This window comes from Siniperca chuatsi, linkage group LG4 (assembly GCF_020085105.1).
Source record: "Siniperca chuatsi isolate FFG_IHB_CAS linkage group LG4, ASM2008510v1, whole genome shotgun sequence".
Classification (NCBI taxonomy): domain Eukaryota; kingdom Metazoa; phylum Chordata; class Actinopteri; order Centrarchiformes; family Sinipercidae; genus Siniperca; species Siniperca chuatsi.
In genome coordinates this window covers 16186052-16209009 of record NC_058045.1, presented here as the reverse complement: position 1 = coordinate 16209009, position 22958 = coordinate 16186052, and the positions used below count along the sequence as shown (strand labels likewise).

Below are 22958 nucleotides of genomic sequence, written 5' to 3'. Positions count from 1 at the left end.
TGTGTTGTAATTGTACGTCATGATATTAGTATTGTTCTATTTATCGATTAGTAGTTTTTAGGCTGTTATTCGGCAGCACCTTTGAATGAATGCAATGCACAACTTTCTTTACTCTGGAAACAGATTATGAACCACTTTACATCTGCAGAAACAGTCCTCTTTAGATCCTACAGAAATCCTCTTGTTCATTAATAACAAAGTTTCCGAGAGCATCCAGGAAGCACTCAAGTAAACTAAATTACAAATCTCTATTTAAATTTCTCACTTTAATTATATATTAGACATTTGATAACAGTATTGACCCTGCTTTGCTCATACACAGCCAATAAATTCTCTGTAGTATTTTTTGTTATGTCTCGTTTTTATAGAGTCTATGGTCTCATTCTACTGCTTAGATGGCCTGCATGTGTAAAAGTTGGCGCGAGGTAGCCTCCCCCCTCAGAGTGTATTGCAGCTTTAAACAGTCCACAATGCCTTGCGGTGTCCCAGTTCCAATGCGATGTATTTACCAGCAGGAGTAATGAAACTGGGAGAGGGGCTTTTTCCGCAGCTTATTGGTGCGACCGCAAAAGACTAGCGCACAGAGAGGGCAGACACAAACTTTCGGACAGAGGACCCACACGTCAATGATCTGTTTTTAGAGGCGTATGTCGCCTTTAATGTGTTTTTGTCCAGCAGCCAAACGTTACTTTGTCGCAGTTCGTTGGAAGTGATTTGCTGGGCAGTGGTGAAGAAGGACACATTTTGCGGAATTCACGCCTTCACCTGTGTTTTCACCCTAAACTTCGCTTCGGATAGAGAGCACAGAGTTGAATCCTATTTTCACCAAAAAGGTAAGACCATTACACAGACCTAATAATGGCAGACTGTGCTGCGGCTGAGCCCGTTAGTTGTGAGATAACGGAAACATTTCTATAGTAGAATAGTTCGGCTACTCTCTCATCCCCCTACAGCCCATTATCGCCATTTCTCCAGCCTCGTCCCCCTCTACACCAACAATATGAGGCAGAGGTGCAGTGTACTGCCAAAAGGTACTCGTGTAATATGTCTTTTAGGACGTTAAGTGCCGAAATATCAAGCTAATAGTCTATTGCTTTCAATCATGTCTATATCTATTAGTTTGAGATATAAGATAAGAAAGCATTTTTATGTGTTCTCAGATGATTCAGACTTATCTTGCACTATTATTTTAGCAGGGCCAGATGTTTTGTAGAACATTCACTGTTCAGCTGTTGCTTTGCCCCTTTTCACACTATCAGGATCAGCATCTTCTGTAAATATAACGAGCTCTCATGGTCTCTAAAATCTCCAATAACAGAGTCTAGATATAAAATCACTTACAGTTCAGTCTATTCAAAGCTCGAGTGCTCTACACTGCAAACACACACCAGGTGTAGTAGAACCAACCTGTGGAGTTTCTGCACTCAGCCAAGGCTTTGTGTCTCACAGTCTTAGGACTGCTTTAGTCCAGAAAAAGAATCATGTAATTCAGTAGCCTTTGTTGCCTTTAATGTTGTCATAGCACCATGAAGACCAGCCTGCAAAGAACTACCTACAGACTGGAAAAATAAATACGTTTTGCCACTTTTTGTGTGTGTCTCCCATGACAGCTGCTGCTATAAAACCATTTCAGTTCTATAAATGTTTATATGCAAGAATGTGATTCAGCACCAGATGATGTTTTACAAACCGCTGTAACATCATGTAAACCTTGGCCAGAGGCCTCTTGTTGCCCCGCTGTGTTGTTGCTGAGCCTCTGCCCTGGTGCAGCAGCCTGCTGCCTGCCCTGCTGGCTCTTCCAAGCTGGCTAGTGAGCAGTGAATATGGCATGGGAACAAAGGCGGCATTAATGCTGGCTGAACGTGCCGTCCAGATGTTCAAGATCCTGCCAGCACTGACCTCCCAAATGGGGGAGGCTGCTCCAGTGCCTAATAGTTTAACATCAGCCAGGCAGAGAGAGAAAGAGGGAGGCTTGCTCCAGAGCAGGGGCCACTGGAGAGCTCCCAGGAGCTGAGGGTGTTGTCTGTAGCATGACTGGATGTGGGTTTAATCCCAAACACCCCGATCGTCAGATTGGAGCTAGAGCGAGAATTGAGGAAGCAATGCTTGTTCCTTCTTTGTGTATATTTTGGGAATACTTTGGTGCTTTTGGTAATTGGGCTACAAAACACACTGTTTTCAAAAGTTTTACACACAAAATAATATTGACATATTAACATATTCCCTTCTGCTAAGACATTTTGTCTTTTAGCCTCTGATTAAGTGTTGGTATATTGTCACCTTTAATTTCTTATTAATGAACAGTTATCTATATTGCAGGGCAGGCATTAGGTCTTGTCATTGTGTGGAGACTAGTACAAATGAGACACTAAATTAACTGGGAGGATGCTGACATTGTGCACAGCAGAGGCTCTTAGAATAGAAAACCATTAGAAACTTAGCTTCATCTTTTTTGTTTTTCAGATATGTCAACTTAAGGATTGCACATTTCAATTATTCTGAATGTTGCAAACACACATTTGCTGATCTTTTAATGATTATCCAGTGACGAACTGTAACGAAAGAGTTTCCCCTCGGGGATCAATAAAGTATTTCTGATACTAAACACACTTTAGATTGGATGCAGTTCGTTGAAGTGTCATTGCATAGCCTGTTTCCTGTTGCACAGAGTGGATGGACCCATAGCTTTCTTGTCTCGTAGTCATGGCCCGTTGCATTCTCACAGCCCAGGAATGCATACCGTGGATGTTATCAGTTTCCACTCTACAGGATCAAGGCCTGTGTCTAGCAACAGTCTTTGCCCTGCTCTGTAATGTTTACATTTGCAGAGGGTATTGTATATATGCCAGACTGGCATACTGATGATGAGGAACTTTTTTTTATTTGGTTCCCACTGCAAGACCCTTAACTTTTAACCACTGGGATCCCATCTTGTCAGCGTGTCTTATGTTAATGCTATACTGTTGCCACCCCAATGTGTGTTAGACCCACGGATTTTATTGGGCTGTAGCACTTGATGACAATCTGCAGGAATTGAAAGAGAGGAAAGAGATTTTTCCAGTTCCAACCGAGTCACCACCAGTGCCTCCACAATAACCCTATTTCACAACAGATCTGTTACCAATTAGAGCAGAGCATAAATCGCTAGTAATTACATGTTGCTCTACAGGGAGTGCAATTTGAATTAAAGTTTGGTTAGCAATAGGCAAGGAGGTTTAAGTACTAGAACAGACTGCTGTCACTCCAGTCTGTAAGAAGTAACCCATTGTCTTTAATCAACAGCGTGGGGGAGTTTTGCGTGTCAGAAACCTGACTTCTATGATAAATTAGTTACTAGTTTTAATTAGCTATATAAATTCCTTCAAACTCACAATGTCAAAACGTCCGGGCTTCGAGAAATAGCCGTATTGTTTTCCACCTTAGTGAACAATGGTCAGCAAAATTGGATAGGAACCATGGTGTAATAACGTCTGTTTGTGGAGGTTGTACTTGTGGAACATTAGTGTTTTCCTGTGAGATTATTTCTCTCAACTTGGTTCAGTTGCTGCCCTACAGGCTTTCTCCAGAGTCAAGCTCAGTCTTGGTTTTGTATTAATGTAATGAATGCTCATTTTGTTTTCCTCAAATACCCCCTTGTTTGGCAAACTGCTAAACTGCACGATACTCAGGTCAGTTCGTGATGCATGACAGACTGTAAATCCCCAAAAGAAAGAGTGCCGTATTTAAGATCCTACAGTAAAAACTCCTACAGTATTTCTTTACAGCAGTGTGTTGGTCGTATTGGAACACCCCCAGGAGCATATGGTAGGTTGTTTACACCAGCAGCCAGTCGAAGCCTTTTTCCTGCCAGCTCGGTGTGCTCCTGTAGGCCTGGAGAATTGTCGTCAGCAGCCGGGCGGGCAGGCTGGTCAGTGCTGCTCACACACCGCACTGCTCTGAGAGGAGTGCATCTTGAGTCATCACCACCAAACCAATACAAGACTGAAACAATCATGGTCTAGAGTCATGAGGAGTTGGATGTTTGGCTGCAGTTGATCATCTCTCAACTGAGCTTAAATAGAATTCACAGGAATTTAAGCCCTCCTCTGTCTCATGAAATGCCTCTCTGGCATAAGACGAGCTGCACAAATCAGAGAGCGGGCATCTCACCAGGCTGTGGCTCTGACAGGCCAGTGGAATGGAGCTTGCAGAGCTCAGGATGGCACTCTGCCCCGCACCACTGTGCCTGTATCATCACTTAGGTTTTCTGGGTTAATGTTAATGAATATAAATGTTATAAGCCTGGACCAGAGCAAGCGACATTTATAAATGCCCCGCTGAGTCCTGTTGAGCTTGTGCAAGGAAGAGGCATTGAATCAGCTGTTTGTTTTGCCTTCACTCCACATGAAATGTTCTGTTTTGTTTGAACAGTTGTCTCTTTTTTGTGTTTTTATTTTTGTCTTTGTGTTTTGATTAAAAACTTAAAATAACTATTTTTGCAACTATTTTTAATGCCAATGCAATATACAGTAGCCTATTCCATGCAGTGGTCCTTGTAAATCCCTCTGACTCAGTGTTGTTATAGGTAGTATTTTTTTTAGGCACTTTCCCCTTCCCCCTCCAGTGTATCCAAACCTTCCCCCTGGCTGATCCACTATGTCTGCTTTGCATCAAGACCTACTCAGTACCTATTACTGTTTCCACATCCCCCAGGAATAAGGGTTAAACAAAATGGTGACAGTGTTTTGGGTCACTGCAGAAAAATCTCACAGTGTGCTTGTGTGTGACTGTTTTCCTGTTCCTCTCCATCCTTTAGCCCTTAATGCCATTTAAGGGCAGTCTGAATGAAGGACAAAAGCACTTTCCAACCAGCTCTGAATATGCCAAGAATAGAGTGATCAAGAGCCAGGCCACAGACAATGGTGACACAAATGCACAGACTGTACGTATTGGATTAATACAAAATAGACGCGCATGCGGTGCATTTGTGCACTTAACACACACTTGAGTCCCTAAACCTCAGATAACTGCTTGAAGTTTTGTTTGTTAGTAGAGCTAAAATGATTAGTCGATTAATTGGTTAAGCAATCGACTGGAAATTGAAAAACAATTTTAATACTCTATTAATCCTCATTAGTCATTTATCAAGCAAAAGTCCCAAACATTTGCTGTTTTCACTCTCTCAAATGTGAGGATTTGCTGCTCTTCCCTGTTTTATGCAATAGTTTTGTGTTTTATACTATTCAGGTCAGGCAAAACACGTCATTTGAAGATGTCACCTTGGGCTTTGGGAACTTGTGATGGGTATTTTTGACCTCCTTTTAAAAGTAAACAACGAATCAATCAGCTTAAAAAAAGATAGAATAATCACTAATGAAAATAATCATTAGTTGCAGCTACATTTGTCTAACTCTTCAAATGTTACCTTGCAGCACTGTCTAATGTCTACCGTATTTAGAAAAGCAATTGGTGGAGGGTAAGACAGGCTGGTGTGGATGACTTTGTGAATGTAGACAGGGAATAGGTGGGCTGGGGGAGGTGTAATTGGTGGGGGGTTGGCGAACAAAAGGACCTTTTGACGTAGTGGAGGTGCAGTGAAGGTTAGATCCATGGAGGGTGATACAGATCTGGGGACATTCATTCTCTCCCAGTGCACTGTCCTTGAAGAACGTTTTGAAGAATCCCTCCCCCTAGATGGGTATTTCATATACTGTGTTATGTCAGTAGTTATTAATATGTGTTTTGTAAATCTGGTAACGTGAGTAACCAGTTTACATTTGCTCATCTGATTTTGTGAATCTTTAAATTGCATCAGCAATCCGTGATTAGAGATGATATCAAAACAAACTTTATGAAAACAGCCCATCTTTAATATTTTGTTGTATTATGTACATATCATAGTATTGACTGTTCTAATGACCCAGTAGGGTCAGTGCAGAATGCAAGCCATGTTGCATGTGTTAGAGAGCAGTGAAATCAAAAATAAAACCCTACCCTACTCCCTCATGTTATGATTCTTCCGGCTCTCCCTTTTCTTTTTTAATTGCATTTTTATGCCTTCTCTGTTTCACTCTCTGTTTGTGTCCTCTCTCTGTGTCACTGAGTCAATCTTCCTGCTCTGTCTTTGCTGGTTCCATGTAATTCTCTGTACAAAAGCAGGAACTGGACTTGGGAATGTCTGCTGGCAGACTCTTCCTGCACCCCCAACAGACATGTATCTATTGAGAGAGAACAAAACAACAGCATTATGACCATGCTGGTCCTGGCATGCCTGGCTGTACAAGTCCATTCTCAGCTGGACAATATTTTTACCTGAAAGCTACTGCTAAAATAGCCTGCCTGACTATACCTTGTATTTTCTGCTTATTTGACTAATTGTATTAGTAGGTATTACCCCAGGTGGACCTGTTTGCATCTCTTGGCCTTGAGCACATCCTGACTAACTGCTTCCTGTTTTCCCTTGTGTTTCCTCCCCAGTGAAGTAGCCAGAGGGGCTTCCGCTGCCCTGCATCATTGGAGCCTTCAATAATGTCGGGGCCAACACACCACAACCGACCCCCTTGCTTCTGACCCAACATGGAGCTCAAGGTCTGGGTGGATGGAGTCCAGAGGGTCGTCTGTGGGGTCACTGAGGCAACCACCTGCCAGGAAGTGGTGATTGCTCTGGCACAGGCCATAGGTAGATCATTTTCTATTATAAAACCACACACACAAGTAGGCCTGTCACGATAACTACTTTTATTGGACGATAATATTGCCCCAGAGAAAATTGTGATAAATTATATTATGGTCATTTTAAGACCATTTTATGCCACTGATATAATTATAATATAATATATAAAAAGTACACCCTTTCAAGGAGCAATGAACTTTTAAGCTACCTGAGCCCTGCAGACGATGAAAGGACAGAAGCAGCGCAAACAGAAATGAGAGAAAAGCATGTTTTGTTTTGTTTTTCCTGTTACATTCAGCTTAAGCGTTATGCCTAAGTCTTACATTGTAGGGAAAACCTTGCTGTTTATTCTGGCATCATGTTGGTTAAAATGTTGGTGACATTCTTATCCAAATAAACATGCATGTAAACACAACGGGCAATATCGTACAATATTTGGACATGACCTTGATAATTTTTGCTGAGTAATTATTTAAGTAAGTAATTATTGTGACAGGCCTACACACAAGCACACCTGAAATACAAGCAGACCTGTTAGAACTTTCTACTGAGTTGTATTTTTGACTTCCTCATGAAGTGAAATTGGATTCAGTTGTTATGAATTGGGCTATGTCCATTAAACTCATACCCAGGCGATTCAGTACAATGCATCAGTTACTAGATTGACTGCTGTACACAAGAATCATCTAATAGATCCTTAGTTTGGTTTGTGATCCTCATGTTTGCTGCTCACATGTATGATTTAATCAGCTGGTGTCAGTGTGAATCCTAAAGGATGTTTAATATTGCTGTGTTTTTAAAAACACTGGTAGCTAACTATCAACAACAAGCAATATTTCTTGTTGGCAAATAGTGTTGTGTACACCCAAGGATTGTATACTTCTGGTTTGGTGGTTAAGTTACACCACTGATATTAGATGACATTCTGGTGTGTTGGTTTCACAGGGAACATTAAATGACAATTTCCACATCTGCCTTGCTGAATTCCTGATCCAAAGCCACTTTTGTTCCTTAGTTATCCCCAGTCTTGTTGAACTGCTTCTCCACACTACACTCATGGACTGCTGGTGCAATTCAGGCAGTGTATTTGGTTAGAAAAGGGTGCAGACAATCCAGGCTGTTGGCATAATTTAAACCAGTGAAATTCAGGCAGAGCATAGCTCTTGTGTGCTAATCCTAGCCCTCTGTCTGTTGCCCTACCAGCTTGGACAGAATCTGCTTCATGTTAGTTACAGGTTGATCTGACTGTATAATACTTCCATGTTAGCTACACCTCCATCTTAGTCTTTTGTACAAGGACAGACTGCTAATCTAAAATGTCTCTCTCTTATGTAATGCATCTCAAGTCCTTTGTTAACATTGTATTCACTTTCATTGTATTCTGGTAGAATTTTACAGTTTTCTTCACACTTGACAAAACAGTTCAAGCGTATTGTTAAGCATTCATCAACTCACAACTGTAATAAGGCTCTCCAAAATTCCAAATTGCCTTTGTTACCTGAAAAGAAGTCCTTATGAAGTAAACAAGAATTTGAGTCTCCTGCCTATATGTTAAGCTCCTGCTGAGATACAGTGGGTCATAGTCAGAGGCTTTATTGGTACTGTCTTGGATCTAAGCACCCCCCCTTCCCATATGGCTTCTTCAGGAACGGGGGCACTTGAGCAGACTGTATTGACATCACTTCCCACAAAGCACAGGGTAGGAGGATGGAAAGTCTGACTCATCCCTCAGTTTCCTGCCAAACTGAGAAAGCAGCACTTCTGAGCCCCCTCCTCTGCCTTATATCTATTAAAAACATATATACCATGTTAAGTGATCAGACATCAATATTGATTTAGTACTTTGGCATTTTACAAGTGTTTCTGTCTGCACACTACTACCAGTGTTAAGGTGTCAATGTTTTCTCTAAACAGCATTAAGCAATGTATTTCTACAATCAAATGTAATGTGAACGGGTTGCTCGTAGTGCCAAACTCACTGAGAAACACCCAACACTGCAGAGCTATGCAGCTTTTAGCTGATTGTTTCCAGCCTGCATTTTTACTGTATGGTTGAGACTTAATTCTCTCACTTCACTTATAAAACCACTGTGAGCTGTTTTCACAAATCACACTCAGACAAGCCGGTTGAAATTTGAACTTTTCAATTGTTAGGTGGCCAGAAACATGAGTCCAACACAATGATAATGTTGCTCTGTGTCTGCTTAATGTGTAGGAAGATAGGTGTTTGCTAACATATTATCTTAACAGTTTCATAAGATGACAGTATATCATGGCTGCGTTTGTTTTTGTTTTGTTTTTCAATCTTTCACAAGTAATATGTGTTGTTTACAGGTCGCACTGGGAGATACACTCTGGTAGAAAAATGGCGGGACACCGAGCGTCACCTAGCCCCTCATGAGAGTCCTGTGGCTTCTCTGAACACCTGGGGCCAGTATGCTGGTGACGTCCAGCTGATCCTGCATCGCACAGGCCCCTCCCTGACTGAACGACCCCCCTCAGAAGGACCCCCTCTCAGGGGGCCTGAACGTGGGCTGCATCGGCAGAGTCTCCCTCCCCTTGCAAAGCTTCGTCATCCCAACGATCGTTCCCTCCGCCGCCGTGAACCCCGCCGCAAGTCTCTCACGTTTACCGGTGCGCCCAGAGGCCTTAGGGAGATACTGAGCGGAGGACGAATTGGCGAGGCTGAGGCTAAACGAAGACTCCACCTGGGAAATAGTGGAAATCACCACTATGCAGGACCAGCCATCGGGACTGCATCGCCTGGCCTGTGGGCCTGTCGCATGGAAGATCTGTTCAGACTGGTCGGTCTACAAAGAGAGACTCTCAATGTGCTGGAGAAAAAGCTGGAGGCCTATGAGGCCGAGCTCCAAGCCTGGGCTGAAGGGCGAGGGGGGCGAGTTGGAGGGTGCATTGGGGACCCAAGTGGAGGAGGAGGGCTGATAGAGGAGATCCTGAGGCTGGAGAATCATCTGAGGAAGAACGAGGTGGAGATGGAAGAGGAGGAGTTTTGGGCCACTGAGCTGCAGATTGAGCTAGAGAGTGAGAGACAGCTGGAGGAAAGACTGCAGGAGCTACGAGGACGCCTGCAGGGCTGTGAACTGCAGATTGATGAAAAGCTTGCAATGGTACAGGTGTGCTCTGTGTGGGAGATTTTCAGGATATTGAATAAAAAAACCTGTATTTTAGTAGCAAGTTTTGGGGAAAGATGAAAATAACCAGCTAAGAATCAAAGAATAAGAATTCGTTAGTTGGTTCTTTTTCATCATAGTTGTTCAGCTATTACCAGTTGTTCTAGTGATGTATGTGTATTGTAGTAGGTGGTTTCCTTTTTTTTTTCCCATATCTGTCTTTTTCCCATCAGGGTGTAGAGGCAGGCCTGGAAGAGGAGCGGCTGCAGAGGGAGCGGCAGGAGACCCAGTGGGTCACTGAGGCAGAGGCTCGGGCTCAGGTCCTCAGGGTCAAAGCAGAATTGAAAGCCCAGGAGAGACAAGCTGTCCAGCTAGAGAGCAGCTGCAGAGCTGTGGACAGGTCACTTGGACAAAGCAGCAAGAAACTGCAGGTGAGACATATGCATGTATTTGAGTTTTTTTTTTTAATCAAAATAGTGCTGCAGGGTGATGTAGTGATAAGGGAGACCGTCCATCAGTATGAATGCATTTAAGCATCTGTCCACCTGAATCGTCCCTCACCTTGATGCTGAATCCCTGCCAGTTTAAAACGGAACCCCATCGATTTGTTCTTATTTTTTATACATCAAAGTCTGTTTACAGGTCTTGGAGGGTACTGCGTATGTTAAAAATGTTGTATGAAGACTCTTGTGGCTCCAGGGGGAGCTGTGGGATATATAATAAATTGACTCATGCGATTTCACTTGAGTCAGTGTCAGTTGGGGCTGAAAATTACAAGTTTGAAAAAAAAAATCTGGGGGTTGTAGAGTTTACCAGACCTCTGTAGCCCGCTCCTCATTTCTGCTTGAGGCTACATTAGCCGCTACTAACACACCTGAATCGCCGAACGAACTGTTGATAGTTGAGTTGCATTGTGGGCAATGTAGGTGACAGGTTTTGACAAGGAAGAAGAATGTGTGGAATAAAAAAGACAATATCTCCGGTTATGTCACTTCAATTTTTAGCCTTTTTTTAAACTGTCCATCATGAGTCTAACAATGTTATAGTAGTGCAATGCTAAATCGGTGGACTGCTCTTTTAAGTGTCAGTCAGTTTAGAAACAATAGAATATTACAAATGCTTTTTTGGTCAAATAATACTCATAATATTCAGAAATTTGTGTCTGATTGGTTTGCTATGTGTAAAATGGGGTGCTTACTGGTGTGTGTTTCAGTTATTCAAACACCAAATCAGTTGGTGTTAATTAAGATGCTTTCAATGTGACAAATAATGTGAGAAATGGTTTAATAAATGTGTGAGTTATGACACTGTAATTTAGTTGGGGCTACGAGTGTCAGCCTTGAGTAGTCAATCTGTGTCTCACTTACATCAGAGGTGATGTCAGTTGGTATTACAAAATGATGACGAATACAGTATGATCATGTTCATGCCACCAGTTTTGATCCTGTTGGATAATAACTAAGATTGACAAAGGACTTGGAGATTTAAAGTAATATTGCTATTGTCTGGACACAGTCTGATATAATCTGTACCTGTAGATGTCAGTCATTTTCAAGCTGCTGGTAATGCTTGCATGTTTCCTGAAGAATCACACTCTCATGCCGTTTCATTGAAGGACATGCAGCACGAGCTGGAGCTGCTGACCAAGGAGCTGAGGCAGGTCAACCTACAGCAGTTCATCAAGCAGACCGGCACCAAGGTTACAGTGCTGCCGGCTGAACCCAATGAGGATGAAAGTACTCACAACAGTCATGGTATAGGTAATATCATTTTGTTATAAACATTACAGGGAGTGCAGAATTATTAGGCAAATGAGTATTTTGACCACATCATCCTCGTTATGCATGTTGTCTTACTCCAAGCTGTATAGGCTGGAAAGCCTACTACCAATTAAGCATATTAGGTGATGTGCATCTCTGTAATGAGAAGGGGTGTGGTCTAATGACATCAACACCCTATATCAGGTGTGCATAATTATTAGGCAACTTCCTTTCCTTTGGCAAAATGGGTCAAAAGAAGGACTTGACAGGCTCAGAAAAGTCAAAAATAGTGAGATATATTGCAGAGGGATGCAGCAGTCTTAAAATAGCCAAGCTTCTGAAGCGTGATCATCGAACAATCAAGCGTTTCATTCAAAATAGTCAACAGGGTCGCAAGAAGCGTGTGGAAAAACCAAGGCGCAAAATAACTGCCCGTGAACTGAGAAAAGTCAAGCGTGCAGCTGCCAAGATGCCACTTGCCACCAGTTTGGCCATATTTCAGAGCTGCAACATCACTGGAGTGCCCAAAAGCACAAGGTGTGCAATACTCAGAGACATGGCCAAGGTAAGAAAGGCAGAAAGTCGACCACCACTGAACAAGACACACAAGCTGAAACGTCAAGACTGGGCCAAGAAATATCTCAAGACTGATTTTTCTAAGGTTTCATGGACTGATGAAATGAGAGTGAGTCTTGATGGGCCAGATGGATGGGCCCGTGGCTGGATTGGTAAAGGGCAGAGAGCTCCAGTCCGACTCAGACGCCAGCAAGGTGGAGGTGGAGTACTGGTTTGGGCTGGTATCATCAAAGATGAGCTTGTGGGGCCTTTTCGGGTTGAGGATGGAGTCAAGCTCAACTCCCAGTCCTACTGCCAGTTTCTGGAAGACACCTTCTTCAAGCAGTGGTACAGGAAGAAGTCTGCATCCTTCAAGAAAAACATGATTTTCATGCAGGACAATGCTCCATCACACGCGTCCAAGTACTCCACAGCGTGGCTGGCAAGAAAAGGTATAAAAGAAGAAAATCTAATGATATGGCCTCCTTGTTCACCTGATCTGAACCCCATTGAGAACCTGTAGTCCATCATCAAATGTGCGATTTACAAGGAGGGAAAACAGTACACCTCTCTGAACAGTGTCTGGGAGGCTGTGGTTGCTGCTGCACGCAATGTTGATGGTGAACAGATCAAAACACTGACAGAATCCATGGATGGCAGGCTTTTGAGTGTCCTTGCAAAGAAAGGTGGCTATATTGGTCACTGATTTGTTTTTGTTTGGTTTTTGAATGTCAGAAATGTATATTTGTGAATGTTGAGATGTTATATTGGTTTCACTGGTAAAAATAAATAATTGAAATGGGTATAAATTTGTTTTTTGTTAAGTTGCCTAATAATTATGCACAGTAATAGTCACCTGCACACACAGATATCCCCCTAAAATAGCTAAAACTAAAAACTACTTCCAAAAATATTCAGCTTTGATATTAATGAGTTTTTTGTGTTCATTGAGAACATGGTTGTTGTTCAATAATAAAATTAATCCTCAAGAATACAACTTGCCTAATAATTCTGTACTCCCTGTAAATGCGTGAATTTCTCTTGAGGAATATGCTTTGGAGTTAAACATTTATCTCATGCCACAGGACATGCTTCAATATAAGCATAGCCTACAGTCACATATAGTGTTAGCCAGGTATCTCTTGCTTGTAGGCTACTTTGACGGGCGAATTTGTCCCCAAGGATTGCATTGCAGCTATGGTGGCTGGCCCGTGTCGCGGCTGACGGTTGAGGCATAGAGCCAGAATATTTCAGTGAATTAAGGATTTATTTCGACAAAACCAGAGTTGGTGATTGTTAGAACAGTAGGAAGACTAACAAAGACGGGTTTGGTTTTTGTGAGTTTTATTTTGTTTCTGTCCAGTTTGATTGAAGTGTGTTTTACAACCATCTGCAAGGTAAAATTACTGTTTTTCTCAATGGAGTCTGGAGGGCCATAGTGTCCGTTTGTTTTGGTCTGAGATGCTGGTGCTCTAGTACGACATTTAGTGACAATGTGAATGTGACATACAATACCTTTTTAAAGTGCATGAAGTGCAGTTTGTCTTTGAGTCTGCCTGTGCATTAGTAAAGTCATTCTGTTCCATCAAAGCGCTATTATTTTTCTACCTCTTGTCTTGACAGCCTGCTGAGAGAAAATTACTCAGCTTAGTGTTCAAGTGTAGGTGTGTGTGTGTGTGTGTGTGTGTAAGTAAGATTGTGATCAAGAAAATGGGGAGGGGCGGGGGTAAGCACAGTACTCACTCCAGTGGCAATTATAGTCTCTATGCCAACAGCTGCCTGGATACAGGCAGACCTGGCATCATTCATTCACTCTACTTTCTCTGTCCATCCCTCACTCCTTCCATCACGCTGTCCCTCTATCACATGCTCAGCAGTTTCTGTGATGGGCTCATTGGACCAAAGCTCTTGTCACCCTACAGGAGACTAGCAGAGAGCTGACACATAAACTAAGAGTGCTGAATAATGGGAGAGCTGTCACAATGCTATCCACATCAACTATCGGCCAGCTGGTTGTTAAAAACTTTACAGTAATTTGGAACTATCGTATTTAGTGACAAATAGTAATGAAGAATGACTTTCAGGAACAAGTTTGAGGTGAAACTACAGCAGTCCGTTATGTGTTGTAACCAGAGACATAACCAACAGCTTGGAAAAAAAAGCTTGGAAACTAAGAGCTAGATATCCAACTTGCAAAACAAAGTTCATAGGCAGAAAATATAAGCCTGCAAGCACAGAAATGAATGTATGAATCCAAATGTACAAGACTAAACATTAAGTTAAACATCTATTTTCAAGCACACCTATGAATAATTTAGTATTCCACATGCCCACTAGTAACTCGTGTTCATAAAAGAATTTTAGTATATAAACGCTGTATATTGGATTTCATGTTGCACTTTAATTTGAGAAAACAAAAGTTCAACCCAGTCTACTCCGAAATGAATAGCATGGTTGTGGGAAACGTGGAGAGGTCTATGTAGAAACAAGTGGTAGCAGTAACAGTGATGGTTAACAGTTTACACCTATTTTGGTTCAAATCTGTAACACAACAGTTAACACAACACAATCTTAACTTATATCTCACCTCTCCAAAGAGCCCAGATATTTTTTTCTGATTGCATGACTTATACTTCATCATTGCATCGGTTAGAGCAGTAGGTCTCTTTATTAAACTTCACGGTAATAGATTTCAATTGTGAAAAGTAATGAATTGAGTGTTCATGTCCTTCTAGTAACCTTCCAGTTCATGAGTGTAAAATCAGAAAGCGCTTTTGTGCCTGGCCATAAAATTCAATGCATTGACTGGTTCTCTGCATGGCTCAGTACTGCCCACTGGTGGCACCATGGCAGAGATATTATGTAGCATACACAGGGCTCTGTTTTGTTTAATCAGGTAATTTATTGATATTTAATATGAATTTAAATTAATAAAGTACATTTAAAAATAAGTTTTTAAAAAACAGTTTTTTTTAAATCTGACTCTACATTTTCAGCACTAAACCTTTGAAATACACTTTTATTTAGATTAGGCTTAAAATTTTCTGTCTTTGATGTGTTTTCATTCTCAGATTTAGTTCCCCTGTCTGGCTCCCTGAAGCGTCCCGCGTCATCGCACCCGATGTCCAGTCACCTCCGGGTCCTCCACAGCCCCCTCAGTTCTGGTCTGAACCCAGAGGGGATCTATGTGTGAGACAGTTCTGATTGGAGGGGACGCATCATGTCTCCCGTCCAGCGCCCATTTCACTCCAGAACACATTTGTAAGTGGATATCTTTGTACAGGATACCTCAGTAGCACACTACTATGCACTGTTGTCTCAATTATCTGAAGGCAACCTTGAGTGTGAAGACGCAAATTGTGAAAGAACGATGTTGATCTTTAAATGGAAGTTGTGGAGGACTTGGTGGGAATGAAAGATGGTTGGAAGCTATGGCATGAAGAAAAACACGCGGCAGCAGCACCATCGTGTGTCATGAGTGCACAGTCTCTGAACATGTTAGGACTTTCTAAACATCAGGCTGTTGTGGACTTCATTTATAAACATATCCACTTAATGTACTTTTACTCTCACTTTAGTACCTGCTGAATGATTTGTATTGTTTTCTCACTAGCATCATGATTCAAAACTATTGCCTTTTGAACAGTATTCTTGAGAATCTTGGTATGTGAATCTATAAAGTATATCTCTAAAATCATATGTAATTTCTGCAGTGAATACATTTTACCCAGCATAATGACTGGTTCTTATATTAAGTAATGAAGGATCCACTTGTGTCTATAGTAAAACCGTCTAGAATATATCATTGTACATATCAGAATTTATTCCTGTAGCTCTGTCTGCTCATGTTAAAACTATGCACAAATGGTTAATAGTTTTGTTACTGAACAATGTTACTGTCTGTATGCACCAAAATGATGGCTTATTGTAAATATGTTTTCTTACTTTTCAGCTTTATTTAGTGAATTATTATATTTTAATACAAAGAAGTGCATTCATACTTACAAAAATGCAATTCCTGCATTAATGTCTGCGTAAAACAGTGTTAATTATCCTCTTAAGCTGATTTTTTGTTGTCAGGATGACTAAACAGTATATTTTTGCCAATTGTATTATGTTGGTTTTTCTGTTAGGATCAGCGGCCAAAGATTAGCAGATCTTGTTGCATGATTGTGTTAATATAGCCATATCTGGATGTGCAGAGCACCCACAGTACAGTAAATTAGTTAGTTGATTCTAAATACTGTGGCATGTAATAATACAATGGAAGGCTACAGTGCATATGAGAGTGTGAGTGAGTCAGTGATTAAAGAGGTGTGTGTGTGTGTGTGTAAAGTTAGAATAGCCAAGGTATGAAGCCCCTCTTAGGTTGTAGTTCAGCTGCTAATCACATCAAAGTGCCTTATATTCATTCCACAGTGGGTGTATTCACATAATGTACACTACAGCTTTAGTAGAGACATTGAAGCAATGATCATAGTCAGTATAGATCAAATGTCGCTAGATGTATTAGTGACACATTGTTGCACATAGAAAAATTGCAATAGCACAGCAACAAAGAGGAAACTATAATTATGTTTTATCTGTCAGTATTTTGTAGAAATGTCAGTGGAAAGAATGTTATTGATAGTGCTTTCCACTTTGCTACTGTATTATTGTCACCATTATACTGTGTGCTGTAAAATGCATTCACATTTAATCTGATTTATTTCATCATGCAACACGTACTGTATACTGTAGTCACCAATTTAGATCAGTACTGTCACCCAGGAATAAATACTTGCTGTAATACAGAAGGGAAGTCCACCCTGTAACATTCAGTATCTACAAAAACACATCCTCACTACAGTGTGTCTCTCTGCTTTTCAGTTAAAGGAGAGACCTGTTTTAAAATTATTCTGTGATCGTCTATATATTGGGGTGGATTTTCCCTTTAAGAAACCACTTTGTGCATTTTCCACCCTGGGATAAGGCATAGCTGTGGTCACTGTTTACAACCATATATGTTCTAGAGAACTGTAAGATGTCGACTGTACATAACCTGTTTTTATGTTTTCCTGCCTTAATATACTGCAAAGTGTTGACAGATGTATGGCTGTAACTGGCTGCTGATATGACATGGATTGCATGATTCAATAAACCATCTGACAAAATTCAATGTGTCACAACTGGTGCTTGTGGTAACTGTAACTATTTGCCTGTTGATGTAAATGAGGAAGAATTTGTATTGTATTGTACAGTATGTGCTCTAAATGTTTTCAGGCTTTTCACCAGTAGATGGAGACCTTTACTCAGTAATGGTAGAAACGTGGACACAACATGGCTGAGATAGAATAAAGGGAAAACAACTTTTTTTTCCCCACAGAAAAATGAAATGAGAAGAAATGCTGTGAGCGTATCAAATGCATTTTTATGCAATTAATGAACAATGTTACTTGAGTTCATAGGAGGATTATAAGAGAATGGAAACGGTAAAATATAGGCAAAATGCATTTGTTTAAACTTACAAAGTTGCTCTCACTGGTGAATGAAGATACTGACTGGCTTGTTGTCAGTAATTGGACTTCATTGTTGCCAGGATCACTAGAAAGCATAAAGTCTGAAGTTTCAAGACTGATGAAATTATTAAATTAAAACAATATTGCAGTAAGCCAGTTAATGGCAACAACAAAGACTGGATTTGATCCTGCTTAAAGCTTTTGACAGGTTGGGAGGAGGCCCTTTGTTTTTCATCAGCCTGTACAGACTGAGGATAATCTCACGCCATCATCTTTGTATCACATGACATTTGTTTAAAGCCTGTACATTCCTCTGCTGTGACCTGTCAGCTGATTGCAGTCTTAGTAACAATACATTTTATCTACTGGACTTATAGTATTGTTTATTCATAAATGCTATTAGTACTACTGTGCTCTGACCTGTTTGTCTTGTGCATACATTACATTACCTAAATATTACATATGTAGGTATTTGTTGGAACAGTTTCACACATGCTCACTATAGTTGTGTTAAATAAGAAGAAGCCTGCAGAGTTTAGTTTTTATATTTATTTTACAACTCATCAGCAATAATTTAGAACAGCATATGTGTAAAGCATTAACGAAATGTGCAACAGTTGCTCAGTTAAATCTTTTTTAAAAAATCCATAGACTTCAACAACATTGACATAGACATGTATACTTTATGGTATATTCACAAAAACCTATTTACAGACGCACATGACACTTTATATAACAGTTGATAACAGATTTGAGGCAAAACCAGCTGAAGAAAACTACAAAAGCAATGTTATGTATGCAAAATACAATGAAAATCATCTGTTTATTCAGCCATGTGTGAAACCTTAAAAAGCTGAACAACACTACAGTTGCAGGAATTATTTTCTTAGAAAACAGGCCAAGATAAAGTTAAAGTTCTTAAAACAGCAATGATCATAACTGATGGTCACATGACCACAGCTTCTTTCTCGCCTTTGTCAAATATTTGAAAAGCAAGGTTTTACATAATGATAGCATATAACACAGAATCGGGGATAGTCTGGCGTGTAGTGGGGTGCAGGGGTTTCAAATCTGATTATCTGATCTAATTGCAGTGTTTTGTTAAATTGGGCAAATTACTTAATCACCACTTTACTGTAGGCATGAAATCATCACAACGCATGTTGTGTCTCTGCTCTCTCTTTTGAAATGAAGTCATATTTTTTATTTCAAGACAACTCAACACAATAAAAAGGTTCAAAGAGAACTACAGTGAGAGACTTTTTGAAATGATGAGGTGACTGTTGAGGGGTGAGTAAAAGCAGAAAAAGTGCACTTTACGTCTCAAAGAGTAAAGATCATTGTACATACAAATTTTAATAGCTGGGAAAATACAAGTACATTCAATATCAACGATCTATAAGGTGCTATCCTACAATGTTTCCTGGAGGTACAGGAGGTCATAGCATCTCTGTGCTGAAATGTTCCATTCAGGGGGCGTACAATATGCTGGTCAAGCAGCCCCTTGTGAATGAAGGGTTTCTTCTTTCTGTTATTTTCTGAATGATTTCAGTGAATTTCTTTCCTCAGAAGAACAAACAAGTAAAGGAAACCAGAGTAAACTCTGTAAAAATGAGTAGAGGGCAATCAGGCATAATACCTCCCCCATGATTTCATTAGTATCAATGTGTAATTGTTAAAGTAGCTGATTTTTGTATTTGTCTAATGATGGCGATGTTGTGTGTGTTGGGAGGGGGGTACCATTAATTTCTTCTCAGGAGGGACAGTAATGTGCCTCCCAATCAGCCCACTAAAGTGAAAGTTGGGGATGAGGTACTTTGGGAGTTACACTTTTTTTAATAGGCCCATTTAGTGCACATTTACATGAATCAGACTGTCTTCCAGGTAATAATATTTACAGTCAGAGTCAGCCAAGCTCTTAATGACCTTGGCAGAGGTCAGTTGCAACTTCATACATCCAAAGAGACTCGCTGATTGGGATAGTGCGCACTGTTGTAGTACTCAAAGGTTTGGCACCAATGCTGCCATTTCAAAATATTTTATCAAAGAGGATTACAAAACTAACTCCAGCACAACACAGCCGTGCCTATTAATGTCAATCATTATCGATAACCGTTTAGATTGATTAATCTATAAGTGCAAAAGGCACACGCCGTCACAACTGTCCCCTGTTTCGCCAAGATACATGAGAAACTCTTCTGTGAAACCTCGTTTTAAAACTTGCCTAATTTAAAAAATGAAATACATAAACTCCTCAGCAGAATGCGCGGAAAGGTAACAGACAAATTAGCTCGTTTGACAAGCAGAAAACCGATCATGTGGGCTCTCCTCAGCTACGTCACCCTCCCCGTCGTCACTCGCGGGACTTTCCTCGCGCTCCTCAGGTGAGCCTGTCTCAACCTCGTGTGACTCGTCGCTGTCTGGACTGAGGGAGTCGTTGGACTGAGGAGAGGCTCCAAAGTGCGCAGATAAGCCAGGGAAAGCGGCAGCAGCCGCCGCGGCCGCCGCTGCTGACGCGTGTGCAGGGTATAGCCAGGGGAAAGGGGATGCAAGAGCGGCCGCCGCTGGGTACATGTACTTTTCAATGTTGCTTTTATCGAAAAAAGGCATATAAGACGCCGCGGCCGAAGGGTTGATGAAGTAGAAAGGCATGCAAATAGGTGTCTGCTGTCCCACACTGCTTATTCCCATCAGAGAGTTCATAAACGCCAGATCTGGCCTGGTGGGGTCTGTGCCCCCTAACCCGTACCCAGGCCAGTTCATCTTTGGTTTTTTGGCAGCGCGATCATCTCCAAACTCTTGCTTGATCTTCACTGCTTTGTGTCCCTGCGCCTTATTGCGCTCACATTCTTTATCTTTGCCATCGCTCTTTTCAGCCTCGCCCCCGTATCCACTGTCAGTGTCTGTGTCATTCTCGTTAAGCTCCCCGCCTTGGGTCCTCTGGATGACCGGGACACAGTTAGCTTGGCTGTCGGCTTTCTGCCCATCCTGTGCGTCCAGCTGGTGCTGGAGCGGCGGCGCGCCGGGCTGGAACTGCGTCAACACCTTGTGAAGGTGGTTGATGAGCTGCGCGCACCTCTGCTCTCGTGTCGTCCAGTTCTCAAACTGACTCAAGTGCTGCAGGACCTCTTTGGCACAGGCCTGGAACCCGGAGTGGAACGCATCCAGATCTGCATGAATGGACGATTTCATCGACCGGTCCCCTGCGAAACATGCAGTTTAAAGATTAACAGATCATTATTCTGTAAGGTGTAGCACATCATAAGCCAGTGACAAAAAAAAAACGGACGCGTGTCAACAGCACGTTTTATTTATTCTGTTGTGGTATTCTCAGAATGCGCATTATCTCTATATCCCTTGTGTTTGTTCTATTCATGTACATTTTCTGCTATTGTAAACACATACTTCCTCTATACGGGGACTAATAAAGTTTCATGTCATGAAACCAGTTTAATAATGCAACCTCATCTCACTATAAATGACCACGTTTGTTCATCTTACCATTCTGCAGAGCGATGATCTTTTGGTGCTGCTGCTCAGTGACAGCAGTCAGTGCGTTTAAATGTTTCAGTGTTAACTCCAGGACAACTGCTTTCTCCAAATGCCCGAGCGTCTACGGAGAAAAACAAAGGATCAGTTGGCTGTTTACTCTCTGTCATGTAAAACCGGGTACGCTGAGCATGTAAAAACTTTTTGTAGTATGATTATCTCACCGACAGCTTCAGATGTTCGGGTAACAAATCCTTCAGCTGGCCAATACATTCGTTGATTCTGTCTCTCCTCTTCTTCTCTATCAACCGGTGTGGTAACTTGTATGCGTCCTGCTGGCAAAATACAAGCGTTACAGTTTTAAACACAAATGTATATGTAAACAAAGTTACTGTATTATACATATGAATTCTGCTGAGTTTCAGGAACACACAAAGGCTGGCTAATGAAAACAACAAACGAATATTTAGATTCCCTTAGTATAAAAAACCGCGCACACCTTCCCACCATCCTCTCGCTTTATTCCTCTTTTGGATTTGCACATGTAGAGAGAGGGGTAGTCCACCCTAAAGTAAAGAGGAAAGTGTTCGATTATTCACCAGGTTGTCATAACAGTTTATTTGACAGAGTTTGACAGAGTTTGCCAAAAGCGACACTCACCCCAAGAAATCTGCGTGCTCCATGAACTGCCTGTCCTGTAAATGCGGTATTCTTTCATCCATCACTTCTCTGCTGCTGGTTATCCGCTCCTGAGCTTTTTTTGGAAATGTTTGTTATTCCTCGACCCACAGACGGACGGCTGAGGGAGATGATGCACAGTGCGTGTCCTCCAGTGGAGCTGCTCTTCAGACTGATGTCTATAGTTCCCTGAGCTGCTACTTCGTAAAGCCGTCAGTGCTGTGGTCACAGCGCACGCGCGCCTCCGGTAGGGAACAGCTTCCGACTCACGTGTAGCCTGCACCAGCACAAAGTCCGGTAATTAGACCTTCTCTGTGTTATAGCAGCTATCTCCGCCGTTCCTATAGGGATGAAGTCCAAACACTTTCGACGTGGTTGCTGAAACGTGATTCGTGCGCAAAATGTAGCAGAGGAAAAGGAGCACAGACGTAGAGAGAGACAGACTAATCCACATAAGCATCAGCTCACTAAAGTCGGCGTTCTTGGAGCTAATATAATGTGTCTCCTAAACTTCGCAGCTCGAGCCTGTCTTTCTGTACAAGTGGAGTAAGGGCTGATAAGTGACCGGATGGGCTGTAAGATCTAATGTGACACATAATTAGACGCACGCTAATTAGATAGAAATCACATTCACAGTTTAGAGGGAACCCAAGTTCTAAATGCACCTTATTCACAATCACTTATTTACTGTAAATGATTGCAGTTTCTCCTGCTGTTCATTAAAAAACACATTTTCAACTGGAAACGTCCTGATCGCTCAACAAGAAAATAACACCCATGCTGATATCAAGTGAAAATATAGAGGCTAATGTGAAGTAAACGCACAGTGTAAACATGGGACCCCTTTCAAATATTCAAGGTGTGTGCGTGTGCATGCAGTGAGGGTTCGTGTGTGTCACTCTGTGCTGTTTCCCGGAGCAGGGCAAGGTAACCTATTCATACATCTCCAGTCGTTCAAAGCTGCGTTGTCAGTAACCATGGCACCGACCCAGCTGGGTGTTGAAACACGTGCGCCGCGGTTCTTTATTAATCTCAGCATGGGTGCTGCTCTCCCACCTTCATCTAAGTGTCTTTGTCTAATAAGAACATATTAACATCACTGTGACAAAGATTGGCGGGATAATTGCTAAATGAGGCTTTGTGACTTTGACTTTTTGAACAGTTATCCAAAGAATGATCAAATGTCCCCCAAATA

The 22958-nt window shown here is 41.6% G+C and overlaps 2 protein-coding genes across 5 annotated transcripts; one reads left to right on the top strand and one right to left on the bottom strand.

The window, feature by feature from the left end:
- Positions 1-472: 472 nt before the first annotated feature.
- Positions 473-17256, top strand: LOC122875569 (ras association domain-containing protein 8). Of its 3 annotated transcripts, none has more exons than XM_044194892.1 (6): positions 473-833; positions 6457-6658; positions 8987-9786; positions 10017-10214; positions 11399-11537; positions 15170-17256. In XM_044194892.1, the coding sequence occupies exons 2-6, from the start codon at positions 6556-6558 to the stop codon at positions 15289-15291; spliced, it is 1362 nt and encodes a 453-aa protein (XP_044050827.1). In that variant the 5' UTR covers positions 473-833; positions 6457-6555; the 3' UTR covers positions 15292-17256. The 3 variants fall into 3 exon arrangements, with proteins under 3 accessions (XP_044050827.1, XP_044050825.1, XP_044050826.1); XM_044194890.1 differs by having other exon boundaries at positions 475-833; positions 11399-11543; XM_044194891.1 differs by having other exon boundaries at positions 477-833; positions 8987-9780; positions 11399-11543.
- An 874-nt stretch (positions 17257-18130) lies between these two features.
- On the bottom strand, positions 18131-22234 carry bhlhe41 (basic helix-loop-helix family, member e41). 2 transcript variants are annotated; one of them, XM_044194893.1, is made up of 5 exons: positions 21746-22234; positions 21585-21651; positions 21310-21420; positions 21098-21209; positions 18131-20799 (listed from the first exon to the last, which is right to left on the bottom strand). In XM_044194893.1, the coding sequence occupies exons 1-5, from the start codon at positions 21805-21807 to the stop codon at positions 19883-19885; spliced, it is 1269 nt and encodes a 422-aa protein (XP_044050828.1). In that variant the 5' UTR covers positions 21808-22234; the 3' UTR covers positions 18131-19882. The 2 variants fall into 2 exon arrangements, with proteins under 2 accessions (XP_044050828.1, XP_044050829.1); XM_044194894.1 differs by having other exon boundaries at positions 21310-21417; positions 21746-22225.
- Between the last annotated feature and the right edge of the window lie 724 nt (positions 22235-22958).

Bases quoted from the DNA above. Each gene is read 5' to 3' on its own strand.
- LOC122875569 (XM_044194890.1), top strand. From the start codon at position 6,556: ATGGAGCTCAAGGTCTGGGTGGATGGAGTCCAGAGGGTCGTCTGTGGG. The intron at 9,787-10,016 runs GTGTGCTCTGTG...TTTTCCCATCAG, and splicing joins AAAAGCTTGCAATGGTACAG to GGTGTAGAGGCAGGCCTGGA. The intron at 10,215-11,398 runs GTGAGACATATG...GTTTCATTGAAG, and splicing joins AAAGCAGCAAGAAACTGCAG to GACATGCAGCACGAGCTGGA.
- bhlhe41 (XM_044194893.1), bottom strand. From the start codon at position 21,807: ATGGATGAAAGAATACCGCATTTACAGGACAGGCAGTTCATGGAGCAC. The intron at 21,652-21,745 runs GTGAGTGTCGCT...TCTTTACTTTAG, and splicing joins GAGCACGCAGATTTCTTGGG to GGTGGACTACCCCTCTCTCT. The intron at 21,421-21,584 runs GTGTGCGCGGTT...GTATTTTGCCAG, and splicing joins AGCGAGAGGATGGTGGGAAG to CAGGACGCATACAAGTTACC.